Source organism: Mustela lutreola, chromosome 4 (genome assembly GCF_030435805.1).
Source record: "Mustela lutreola isolate mMusLut2 chromosome 4, mMusLut2.pri, whole genome shotgun sequence".
Lineage (NCBI taxonomy): Eukaryota > Metazoa > Chordata > Mammalia > Carnivora > Mustelidae > Mustela > Mustela lutreola.
In genome coordinates, this window is record NC_081293.1 from 25,176,172 (window position 1) to 25,188,982 (window position 12,811).

General features: G+C 55.4%; 1 protein-coding gene across 5 annotated transcripts in view; it reads left to right on the forward strand.

Moving 5' to 3' along the window:
* Window positions 1-12,811, forward strand: part of SH3PXD2A (SH3 and PX domains 2A) — a 230,145-nt gene that overhangs the window by 156,387 nt on the left and 60,947 nt on the right. For 3 of the 5 annotated variants that reach the window (XM_059173298.1, XM_059173300.1, XM_059173301.1), the window contains one exon: window positions 10,682-10,726. The exons of the other annotated variants lie outside the window; for them this stretch is intronic. In XM_059173298.1, coding sequence (XP_059029281.1) covers window positions 10,682-10,726 — 45 coding nt within the window. The remainder of the gene's footprint in view (window positions 1-10,681; window positions 10,727-12,811) is intronic. 5 annotated transcript variants of the gene reach the window in all.

Genomic DNA, 12,811 nt, shown 5'->3' on the forward strand with positions numbered 1-12,811 from the left:
AGCATTTCCAGTAATGGTGAAGCCAGTGGAAAAACAAAGATGTGGGTGACATGTGCATTACTTATTGTGTTAGCACCTTTTTCTGATCTACGGTTACTTTGTTTAGAAACAGAAATGTGGCGTGTGTGACTTAGTTGGCTCGTGGCCTTTTTATAATTGGTCAGTTCTGAAATGTGAAGGCAAAGAAACATTTTCCAGCATTGCAGTAAGAATTAGACATTTGCAGGGGGAAAAGAAAAAAAAAAAGAAAAAGTTTTTTTCCCAGACTCTCTCTGCTTTGCCCCCTGGATCTTGTCGTGGCTGCACGTGACCCAGGCAGCTGGGATGAAGATGTATTTGTTAAGGGTAGAACTGGAGTCTTGTACCGAGGAAAGTGGGCCATGTCCAGGTCCCTTCACGTCCCTGTGCTCAGAAGGAGGAGCCGTCACTACTTGGCGAGCCTTCCCCCGATGCTGCTTCTGGCTAATGGGTGCAGCGTTGGAGGAAACCCCACAGGGGTGTGAGGGCTGCTTCTCCCCTCGTGTTGGAAGAGGGTCAGGGTTGGGTGCCGAAGTGTCCCAGGCAGGAGGGTGAGGTCCTTATAAAGCTGTGATGACCGACTGCGGACGGGAGGCCAAATGAAGACTGTCTTTGTATGTTGGCAGTGGCCCTCCGGGGAAACTGAGCAAACGTGCAGCTCTAACACACTGGATGGGACAAGTTCTTCCCGTGTGTCAGCTCGCTGCCCTGCACCGTCCCTCCCCGGGGCCTCCGTGTCACCAGGAGCCCTCCGCCGCTTCTCACTCGCATTTGATCGCGTGACGGTACAGAAGGGCCCTTCGTTTAGCTTCGTGGATGAACTTGGCTGCTCTCCCTGCTCTAAGCGCACAGCTCAGTGGACACTCGTGGCAGCTTCTCCCCCGGGGAAGCCACGGGAAGCCGGTTTCTGAAGGGATGCTGGGCCTGGACCCCCCACCCCCAACCCCGGAGCTGGTTTCTGCCAGGCCCATATTTGACCTCACTGGCTCTGCCGTGGTGGCCTTGTCGAGTTCTCCAGTGACCATCCGTGCACCTGCTCAGCCAGGCCCTGCTGTGGAGGTCGTGGGGTACCAAGATGGGTAGGATGAGGTCCCTGTCGTCAGGACAGTTAGGAGACAGCATCCCAAGTGCTTTGGCGGAGGTGGGGGCCGAGTGCAAGGGAGTCCGCCTGGGGGTGCCGAGCAAGGCTTTCCAGCCCGGTTCACTGAGGTTTTTAAATGAGTCAGCCTGGAGGAGAGGGAGAGCCGCCATGCAGAGGACATCTGGGCACCGTCTCAGTATTTGTGGTGCCACGTCTTCCGTGTCCCTACAGTTCCTGCTGGGTGGCGCTGTTTCAGAGACGCTGTCGCAGATGGCCTCTCATTCACTAATGTCACTGAAGCTTAAAAAGCTCTAATTATAAAGTTAAATCATGTGCCTGGGCTGGAGAGAACTTGAACGGGCCACCTCTGACCCTCTCCTTGTCATCAGGAGGACTCTGGTTCCAGCTGTCTCCAGGGGGACACATGTCCTTGCCTGTGAAAGGAACATACATGGGGCGCCTGGGTGGCTCAGTCATTAAGCATCGGCCTTCGGCTCAGGTCATGATCCCAGGGTCCTGGGATCCAGCCCCACATCAGGCTCCCTGCTCAGCGGGAAGCCTGCTTCTCCCTCTCCTGCTCTCCCTGCTTGTGCTCTGTCTCTCACTCAAGTAAATAAGTAAAATCTTAAAAAAAAAAAAAAAAAAAAAAAAAGAAGAAGAAGAAGGAAAGGAAGAGGCTTATAATTCCAGCGCCGTGATCGCCCTAGCCAGGCACCCAGCACCTAGAGGTGCTCATTAAATATCTGCCCAATAGACCCCCATTGGGGAAGGACCCTCCAGCCAGAGGGGTCTCCCCAGTGGTTGATGATTGACCGTGATTGACAGGACAGAGGAAAAAGCAGCCCTTTCATATTGCAGGTGAAGACTGGAGGCCCCCATTTCCCCACAGTTGTGTAAGGAGCCAGGAGCCAATGGTCCCCTCTGGGCACCATTCTCTTTCCTGGCCTCTCCTGGGGACAGAAGCCCGGCATTAGCTAAAGATCCTGAGCTCTGGTGCCAAAGGGTTAACTCTGTGCTCCCCAGAGAGCTCACACACTCCTGACCCTCCACTGTCCTCCAGGCCCTCCCAGCTGGGCCTGCTGGGAATAGCTCAGTCACGTGTGAGCCAGATGTGGGGATTTCCCAAGCAGTGATGTGTGTGCAGGCACACAGACACACACGGGCACGCACACGCAAACACACACTCACACTGCTCTGTTGATGTGGCATCTGAGGGCTCAGGGGATTGGTCTAGACTCACGCAGAGCAAGAGAGGGATGGGGGTGAGGAGAGGCCCAGGGCTTACCGGCACACACCACAGGGGGGCTGCTCTCAGCCCTGCTGAGCCCTGCTCCCAGCAGACAGGATAGATAAGCCCCTTGTTCTTGCTCAGACTCCCATTTCCTGCAACATCCATCTTGCCATAGACCATATTGGTTATGGACAAATTTTTTTAAAATAATCTCTTTGAAGGGCTTTACAGCAGATGCTGGGCCAGAGCCTTCCAGGGATGTTCTGCCAGGCCTGGGGGGTCTTTCCATGAGCCTCTTGCCCAGCATAAGCGAGGCTCAGGGTCTCATCCTGGCGTGAGAAGGCTTGTTTGTGGCTCAAGGGACATAACCCGGATTAGAGAATATGCAGGGCCCTGGGTGCCAAGAGAACCCCAGGGTAGTGGGGTAATCTGGGCCTCGGTTTCCCCACAAAGCCCTTGGGACTGAGTGTAATGAATATAAACCCTTCCATCAGCCACTAGAGATTTACTGGGTACCCCCTACTCCGTTCAGGGTGTACTGTGAAGATGCTGACAGGGTTAAGAGTCTGAAAGAACTTCAGATCTGATTGGAGAGATGCAATAGATTTTGATTAAGCACTACTATGTGCCAGATCCTTGCTGGGACTATAGCAGTAGCCAGACATTGTGGAGCCAACTGACACAGTCGGTGAACCTTACAGAGATCCTGCCTAGGGCAAGATGAAGGAGGCTGACAGAACTTGGAAAATGGGTCAGCCTCAATCTCAGCTCAGGAATGAATGCTGCCTCTCCCTTGCCCCGTCAGCCCTGCCCTTGCCCCATTCTGACGATGGCAGTGTCCAGCCATGTCAATGTCAGCTGAAACATTATGAGTCCTGCCCCAGAGGAGGGTCTCATTACCGATGTGAGGCCATTGGGACTCCTCCCTGCCTCGCCGCCCCCTGCAGACCCCCGCCCGAGATGCAGCCTGCTGTGTCTGGCCTCCGCTTGCCCTCCAGTTGCGTCTGGGCAGCCTCAGGAAGGGAGGGTGTGCTTGAAGGGCCAGGCAAGTGGATGTGGGGGCCCCACTGCCTCCCTCCCACACCCCTGTGATTCCTGACACTTGCAGAAGTGCCTGGGTAAGTGTTTGTGTCCCTGTGCCCCAAGCTTGGGGACAGATGGTAGAGAGTCAGTTGGTCATCACCAGGGGTGCCCTGCCATGTGCATAGTAGATGTTCATTAAATTATTGGCAGTTTGTTCATTGATAATAGGATTGCAAGAGTTGTGTCTGGAGAAGACAAGACATTGCACGTTGGGAATGTGGGTCCTGGGTCCACTGGCTGTTAATTTCCATCACTCACTCAATCGTGGCTCTAGTGGAGACTGAGCCAGGAAGACAAAAAGACCAGAGGACGGGGGGCTGGGGACCCAGGTACCCAGCAGCTGCTCACCGAGCCCCACTCCACTGTTCCCTGTTTCTGATGCTGCCTCATCCTCACAGATCCTGGCTTTGGCTGGGGGAGCTGGTGGGTGGGGGAATGGGAGGGGGATAGCCCAGTAAGTGGGAGAGGACCACCAAGGCAGACCACCCCAGGGAGTGGGGAGGTGGCTGGGATCCTGGAACTCAGAACAGTGTTAAGTTTGTCTCTTTTCTGCACACCACCACCCTGGTGTGGGGCGAGGTGAGAACCTGAGAATTGAGAGGGAGACCCAGCCCAAGGGGCTACTGTGGGGTCAGGCAGCAGCTGCTGGGAGTGGGGCTTGGAGCCCCATTGGCCTCCCCGCCCAGCACCCCTCTGTCCTCTGCCCACCCACGGCTCCTCTGACTAACCGCAGCACCTGTCTTCAACCAGGATGCTTTGGGGCTTTTCAACAGCAGATCTGCCTGCCGCCCTCTGGCAGAGCAGCCCCCTCTGGGCAGCTGCAGAGCTTCTGGAGGCTTCCAGGGCCCCTCTGCGGAAACCCACAGGCACTGGACTGTCTCTGCAGGCCCCGGTCATGGCCTAGAGGGGCGCTCTTGGATCTAGTCCCCGAAGGGCTATGGAAGGGCTCCAGGCACAGCCGGGCCCCCACCCCACCCCATTCCCCACCTGAGCAGGGAAGCTGACTGTTCTCTGACTGCTCAGCTCAGTGGCCCAAGGGTCAGCAGCACATTCCTGCCCGGGGTTGGGCTGCCCCCACGCAGAGTCTGGATTCCAGGAAAGGCAGCTCCAGGGAAAGGAGGCAGACCCCTTCTTACTGAGAGCAAAATGAGTAGGAATATGGCTGCATGTACAAAGGGAAGCCCGACAGAAATAATGAGCCTCCCTTGGCCAGTGGGGGAGGAGAATTCAGAGAAAGAAGTCCCCTATTTTAGGCCCCTTTGTTCCCAATTCCCAGCTCAAGTCTGGCTCAAGTCTTACTATTGGGCCTTCGGAAGAGCATCACTTTTTGCATCTGTAAATTACAGATTGTCGTAAGGATGAAATTAGAGCTCAGAAAATGTTTAGCACCGTGCCTAGCATAGTGTTAGAAAGTGAGAACTTACAATTTCTAGCCCCAGCACTGCCACTCACTTGCTGTGTGATCTTAGGCAAATTTCTTGCCCTCTCTGTTCCTGAGTCCCCACATGCATTCTTCTAGCCTTTGGAATACCACCAAGAAGCCGAGATGTTGGTGGGGATGGAACCTGGAGACAGACAATGGCCTGTCTTCCCACTTAGGATTTGCCTTCTGTCTACGAGAGGATATGCCTCAGAAATCCAGTCCTGCTAAATTTATTCTTGAGTACTTCTATTTACTTAGCTCAGAGTTCTGTGGCCCTGAAACCTCAGGCCCTGGGCAGGACCGGCTACATAATTATGGGGCCTCTTGTTCATAAATGATTCAAGATTTCAAATGAAAGAACAGCATGAAGCCGCGCACAGGGCCCTTCTCAGTGTGGGGCCCTGTGGGGTGGCCTGGGCCACGGGCACCTGAGGCGAGCCCCACTTTGGAAACCATGAGAGTGGGAGGCAGGGCCAGGGGTCTGAGTGGCTACATTAACCCCTCACAGCTGCAGTCCAGGGGCATAATTTTTTTTTTTTTCATGCTGGGAGGACTTCTAATGAGCTGGAGGCTGCCGCTCACCCTGGATCAGGTGCGAGTTGCTGAGCACCTGAGCAGGCGCGTGCACACCTTACCCTCATGCACGTCACCAAGCTGGCACCCGTGTGGCTTCAGACTGGAATTCATGTTTGAATTATGGCTTGTTTTCTTTCTGAGCCATCTTAATTCATGACATGCTTTCTCCGGTCCTCAAGTGACTCTATCACGTAGGCCTCACTACTACTTTGTAAAGGAACTATTCTCTGCAAAGGACTGATGGCCCGGGAGGGCTGCTGTCAAGATCTGAGCTCCTTCATGCCTGTGCCCCAGCAGTGCCTGCGACAGGGGCTCTATGCCACCACCACCACCCCTGGCAAATTAAGCAGCTCCTTCTCCCTCGGGTAAGTGGCACAGCTAGCAGCTTTCAGCCCCTCGTTTGGCTTGAGAGCAGAGGCTGTGTTTCCCTGCAGCTTAGTCAATCAAGGAAAAGAAACGGAGCTTATAGGAAACCCAAGAAATTCAGCCGTGTGTGAAGTTTAGTTGTATAAAAGGGGAAGAAAGACTAGGCTTTCTGGAGAACCCTGTTCAGGGCTACAGTGAAGGAAGGACAATAGAATTCCCTAGGAGGGGGAGGTCTTGAGGGCTCAAGGACACGAGAACGAGGAAAAGACAGGGTGTTCATTCCATTCAGGGCCCCTGGCAGGGTCCCTGCCTCTCCTCGCCTCCCAGGGGCCCTCCCTGGGCTTGGGCTATGGAGGCCGGGGAGGTGAGTGACCCTGCCCCCATCCCTTGAGCTCTGGCTTGGCTTTCCTTCTCGGAGGAGATCGTGCCGCTGGCTGTTCTCCTGTCTCTCCTACCTGGGCTCACAGCCCACTCTGGATTTATTAGTTTGAATGGGTGGGACTTGCTTTACACTAGGGAAGGATTCCTGGAAACGTGGTTTGAGACTAGATTTGGGCAAATTAAACCCACTTCTCACTGCTCTGGACTTAGTCAAGTTTAAAAGAAACTGTATTAGGACCCAGTCCTTTTGCTCCCTTCGTTCTATCCAGGTGTGTTTTTATGTAGTACTTGGGTGTCTCTTGTCTGGGGGTTCCTTACAGTCAGGGGCACCTGTGTGACCATTACGTGATTTCTTGTATCACCTGGACCAGACAAGAAGCAGGTTCAGCGTCTAAGAAGTGGCCTTGGGTCACCATATTTGGCCAGGACCTGCAGGCACCTGGCTTCCTCAGGGCCTGGATTCTGGCTGATTTTGCAAAATGGGAGCACAGGCTGTGGGAGGGATAGGAGGGCTGGGGGTGGACCATGGGAGGGGCCTCATCTCCCCGCCTCCTCCCTCACGGCCCACAGCCCACGCTGCTGCAGTCCCCAGCTTGTCCCCATCACCCACTCCCTCCCTCTGTCCCAGGGGCCTCCTTCCTCCCCCTCCAAAAACTTTCACAGGCACTACAGGCCACTACACTCTCAAAACAACCTTCCAAAGAAGAGGAGGTAAGTATTTTTATCCCCATTGTACAGAAGGAAAAGAGGCCCAGAGAAATGGCTAAAAGCCCCAGATCAGGGAGCTGAGTGGCAGGATAAGCATAAGAAGCAAGATTTTAAAGAATTCTTGTACTCTATGCCTCTTGAATTAATTGCCCCCCTTTTTTATTTTTCCACTTGAGTTTCCATATATTGAGCATGTGTTTAAGTGGGTTTCCCTGGAAAGGTGCTCTGTTTCTCTGGAAAGATTCATGTCAGCTGTGGAGCACTTGTATTTTGCAGACTAGCAGGTTTCTGCTGGGAGAGCCTAGAACGTCACCCGAGGACCTTGGTTGCTGCTAGGCCCAAATGCTTGATTTGACAGAAGCGAGCCTTGAGGCTCAGAGAAGCTGAGCCCCTTGCCCCAGGTCACAGAGCGGGTGGTCAGCAAAACCAGTCCTGCAGATTCCCAGTCTGGAGCCCCTGGGTTTTTCCCTGCCCCTGCTCTGTAGGGCCCTTGGTTCTGCCACCAGGAGAGGCCGGAGAGACAGCCGGAGGGCAGGAAGCCGTTGGTTTGTGTCGGTCACAGCTGCTCCCTTGGCTGTGCCTGCGCCCTGCTCCCTCGTCCTGTCCCTCTGTCTCTGCTTTCCCAGCCTGCAGCCAGCAGCCTTGTCTGCCTCCTGGCTGGAGGGCCGGGTTTGTGAGCCAGGGTCCTCCTCTGTTCATTGTAAGGAGGCCTGGGTGGGGGTGGGGAGGTATCCTTCCCACCCTGGGAGAGGGCTTGCTCGGGTGGGCTGGAGACAAGGCACTCCAAAGCGGGGAGAGCTTTGGGGTGGGAGCAGCGGAACTGGATTAATTCTGCAGATCCAGGGGACTGGGAAATAAATCATGTTTTTAAAAAGACAGGCCCATTTCTGGTCCACTTCCCATTTTCCTTTGGAGAGCAAAGGGAAGGCCTGCTTATGGGGGTTGCAGGGGGTGGGTATGAGCTTGGGTTGTTCCACACTTAGCAGTGGCGCTCAGTTTCCAGAGGCTGAGGGATTTTTTTTCCTGTCCTGCTCCCCACCCTCTGCCTGCCCAAATGCCCAGACCCCAAGGACCTGGAAGGACATCAGGCCCTTCAAGGTAATTATTGAGAAAGTCATCCCAGGAGCATAGACCTTGTAAGCATTTAGTCTTGGTGGGCCAAGGGTCCCCACTTCTCTCTCCTACGACTTGGGGATACCCCCCATTGAGGAAGACAGGAAGGGCTCTCTGACAGCCCTCATCTTCTAGCATGGGTGTTGGCAAACCACAACTCTTAGGCCAAGCCCAACCCACCATATAGTTTTATAAATAAAGTTTTATTGGCACACAGCCCACTCAGCCTTCTACAGATTGTCAGGGGCTGCTTTTGTACCGTAACAGCCAAGGTAAGTAGTCCCAGAGACCACGTGGCCCCCAAAGCTTAAAAGACCAACTCTGGCCCTTTTCAGGGAAAGTTTGTTAACCCTTGTTCCAGAAAAGTAAGTTTTCCTCGGTTTCCAGGCCTGAGCCAAATCATTTCCCTTGGCTCGCTGAGAGAAGTTAGCATTTCCCAAAAGTTTTCCTTCTGAAGAACCCAAAAGAAACCAAAATGGAAGTGGTACAAAGTAACAAATCTCGCAGAGACAGCTGGAGATGTGGACCCCCTGAGCTGGGGCGGCATCAGGCTGAGTGGAGCCGGACGCTGGAGCTGGGGTGGGCCTGGCACTAGGGTGCCTCAGATGGCCTTGCCGGGTGACAGCCTACTTGGCCCCATTTTGGGGTACAGCAGCAGGGAGTTACAGCCCCAGCATCAAGCCTCAGAGGGCCTAGGTGTGTCCACCTAATCTCAGCTCTGCCAGGGCATGGAAGCCAGGTCAGGCATGGCTCCTGAAGCCCATGGAAGCTTCTGGCTGCAAGTCCTGCTTCTGGATGCAGTCTCCAGGGTCTCTTACCCGCCGATGCAGCTAACCGGGCGTTTGGAGGGTGTCTACAGTGAAGGCATCTGGGACTGGCTACCCACATTTTCTTGGCACACTCACTATCAAACACTGTCTGGTTGTCAGCCTTGCAGCTCCAGAAGGCTGATTTTCCTGGTGCTGGGCACCTACTGCCTCATATCTTGTTAATCCTCGTAGTTACCCCGGAAGTAGTCTATTGTCTTATCTCATTTTTACAAGAGAGGGAACAGGCTCAGGGAGGTTCATTAAGTCCATCATAGGGGAAAATCCGCACAGTCAGACTCCAGAGGCCTTGCTAAACCTCTCTACCAGATGGGCTCTTTGCTAGTTCCAGGGAAAGCTGGAAGGCCCGGGCTTCTCGGTTCTGCGTGGGGAGCCAGCCTGAACTGGTAGATGGCTTGAGCAAGAGAGAATCAGGTGCTTTAAAGGGTGGGTGGCATCCAGTGATCTCCCAAAGTCTGTGTCCCCACATGAGATGGACATGGTACTAGCTGTGTGACCTTGGGCAAATGACTTAACCTCTCTGGTTTGTTTTCCTCATCTACGAAGTGGAGGGAGTACCTTGTCGTTGTAGGTTTATTCTGAAAAGCAAATTAATGACCATATGTATGTGTTCAGCATTAGGCTTGGTGTACGGTAAATGCTACGTAAACTTTGCTGCCGTTACTGTTACGGTTGTCTTTACCATGTGTCGTTGGGTCAGGCAGCCTTCCTGGGTGCCTCTCAGGCTTGCAGCACAATGTTTTGTGCCTGCTGCAGCTGCAGCCAACGCTGTGCTCCTTTGGAGGGAATGAGAAATTCAGCAGAGAAAGCACCCGCCTTTCTGATCCCAGACCTGGTTCCGTTTCTGGCTCCGCTGCTCTGGGCTTGTGAGAACTTGGGCCGGTTTCCTCTCCCGTAAAATGGGGTGAAAAATGCAGACCCACCTCAAGGGATTGTTATAGGCAGTAAATGAGTCTGAATCCTGGAGGTAGACTGTCCATGCTTATTACATGTTGGCCCTCCGATATTCTAGAACTGTTCCCCCCACTGATTGAGCCGAGAGCTTTCTGCTTCATCACATTACTGTATCACATCGCACCGTCATGTGTTCTTTTAGGTTCTTTGACTTTGCTTCTCCCTCTTGGCAGGAGGATCACTTCTAACCTCATTTCACAGATGAGGAAACTGAGGCCCAGATCAGACGTAGTTGTCTGAGCCTGGGACAGAGCCCTCATCTCTGATGGTCACTAAAGGTCCCCGTCCTCCTGGGTTGGAGACGAGGTGTTTTAGAGTCCAGAATGAGGCTTTCTTCCATTCTGCCCTGACCTGTCTTCCTCACTGGGCAAGGGCTGGGGCTAGGGCTGGACAAGACATCAGACCTCACCAGCGGTGAGGTGCCTCACGAACGGAGACCGGCCCTGGGGCTCTCCCTCTCTGAATGTTTGAGGTTCCAGGTCCGTGCTGCTGAGCCTGCTGGCCTGGTGAGGTTCCTCAGAGCCACCGGGCCCTGTGGGGACAGCCACCCACCCACACGGCCAGAGAGAAATGTCCAGGCTGCTTTCTCCAGCCAGTGATAAGCCATGGGCCCCGTTCCAGGCAGGGATTGTGTAGGATTCTCTGTGCTCCAGAGGATTCCTGCATTTCGACAGACACCTCATTATCCCCATCCCAGCCTGCTGGGTCCCAGAGCCTCTGTAATCACTCAGGCCCACGCCCAGCAGCCAGCCCCAGGCCAGGAAATCGCTCCCCTCCCCTCCCCCGCCTTCCGCCCGTGGCCCAAAGCAGCGCCTGCGGCCACTTGCCCCATAGACCTCCTGCCTGCCTAACGGTTCTCTCTCCTCCTCTGCTTCTCCTCTCTCTCCTGCTGCTGCTTGCTCCCGTGGGGGACTCGGAAGTGTGGCTCTCCAGCTGGGCTGAGTCTCCCAGGAAGGACGTGACAGGTACTGCCCTGAGTGCATGTGTGCGAGCATGTGTGTCCCGGGCACGCACGTGTGGGCGCCGCCGGCCTCATGCTTCCCTGGGCTGGGCCGCAGCCCCTGGTCGGCAGGCCGGCCGTCCACTGGGCCCCCTCCTGCCCTTCCCTTGGCTGTACTCACTGCCTCAGGTCCAGGCTCGGAGCCTTCAGTGGGTGATGGCCACAGAGCACCGTGTGTAGACAAATACACTATGGACCGGAGCGTGTGGGTTGGTCCCCCGGCTCTGCTGGGTGCTGGCTGAGTGAAGTTGACTCCCTGAGCAGGGCTCGGCTGCCTCCCAGGGAGCCCGGCACGCGGGAAGCACTTAGGCGATGGCAAGGAGGCTGTCGCCTTGTGCGCTCGCTCCGCTGGCTGCCCCGCTGGGGAGAGCCCCCCAGAGATGGTCAGTCTCACTTTGGGCAGTTAACATGGGGCAGAGAGCCAAAGCCTCAGACCCTGCAGCCTGGTTTCCAGTGGTCCTCACCGGGGTGCTGCAGCAGGGCAGGGAAACCTGGGACTGGTATGGCAGCCTCCGTGCCCCAGAGCCTGGAGCAGACTCTGCCTCATCGGCCTGGCCAGGCTTTGGGCTGCCTGGACCAGGATGGGCCTCAGGGACTTAGGCCTGTGCCTTGTGTCCAAGCAGAGCTGGGCCAGAGGTCAGGGGCTTTCCTTCAGCCTCTGGTCTTACAGGACAGTGGTGGGGAGCCCTAGACAGCAGGGTTCTCCGCTGCACAGAGGAGTGGGATTTCCAGAAGGGGCTTCCAGGAGCCCCTCCATTTCTAAGAGTGCTAACACAGGCATATGCGCATGCACATGTACACACACACACACACACACACACACCAACAAACACCCATTCTGCCCAAAGCTGGGAGCAGAGATTCAGGCTTCGCGGTTGGGGGCTTGAGGCAGAAGGGTCAGAGGGGCTGGGCCGGCCCCAGCAGTCAGCCCGAGGCTCAGCGCCTCCCCACCACAGCTGTGGACAGGGAATGGGAGGCCCACGTCCTGGGAGGAGAAAGGCAGCAGGCAGGAGGACCCGTTGCCTGTCCCAGGCTTTTTGCAGTCCTCCTTCTGGTGCTGTCTGTGACGAGGGCCCGGGGCCTGACTAATCACTGGGCTCCTGTCCCTCTTTCCCCTCTCTATGAGCCAGCGAGCCAGAGCCCACTTGGCCTACAACAATACATTTTATTCACGAAACGTATAGCCTGGCCGCCCAGGGGCCTATAGAGAAGTCGGTAGGCCAAGTCCAGCCTGGGAGGAACTGATTGTGAGGGGTGTGGAGGGACATTTTGTGGGGTGCCAGGGTTTGGGGGGATCCCTGAGAACATGGGGAGCCTGGGGTGGGGGCCACCACAGGGCTTGGCTTCTTAGGACGAGCCCAGCTGTTTGGAGTGAGAAGCTGAGGGGAAGCAGTGTGGGCTGGGGAAAACCAGCCAGACTAGGAGTTCAGGGCTGGAGTCTTGGGCAAGCTGCCAGCTTGCTCTGGGCCTTGGTTTCCCCATCTGGAATGTCAGAGAGTGCATGAGACGGGAAACTTAGAGGTAAGGGGCTGATGTGGGGGGATCCTTGAAGATGAGAGTCCTGGGGCTGCTCAGCCTGGCCTCCCCCACCGGAGTGGGCCCAGGGTGCTCTGATCTGGCTGTCCAGCTGACGAGGATCCCCTGCCAGCCAGGAGGTGCAGTTAGAGGGAGCCATGTTCTGGGGACACAGCCATAGCCACCCTTTTCCTGGCGCCTGTGGCGCTTGCCTTGAGCTGCCTGCTGGTTCTGAGGCTGCAGGGGAACTTGAACCCCTCCTGCTCCTCCCTAAATCTCCCATTTCCTGTTTGCTTTATAAATAGTATCTATAGTTTACATAGGGCATTAACTCTGTCACCTAGTTCCATGCACAGAACAACCCACAGAGGTTAGGAACTGGTACTGTACCTGCTGACAAACAAGGAAAGTGGAGCTCAGAGAGGTTGAGCGTCCCTCCCAGGGTCACAGAGGTAGTCTGGGCAAAGCAGGACTGGACCCTCAGACCCTCAGAGTTGAATCTTCTGCTTTTGCATCCTCTCAGGCAACTGAGGCC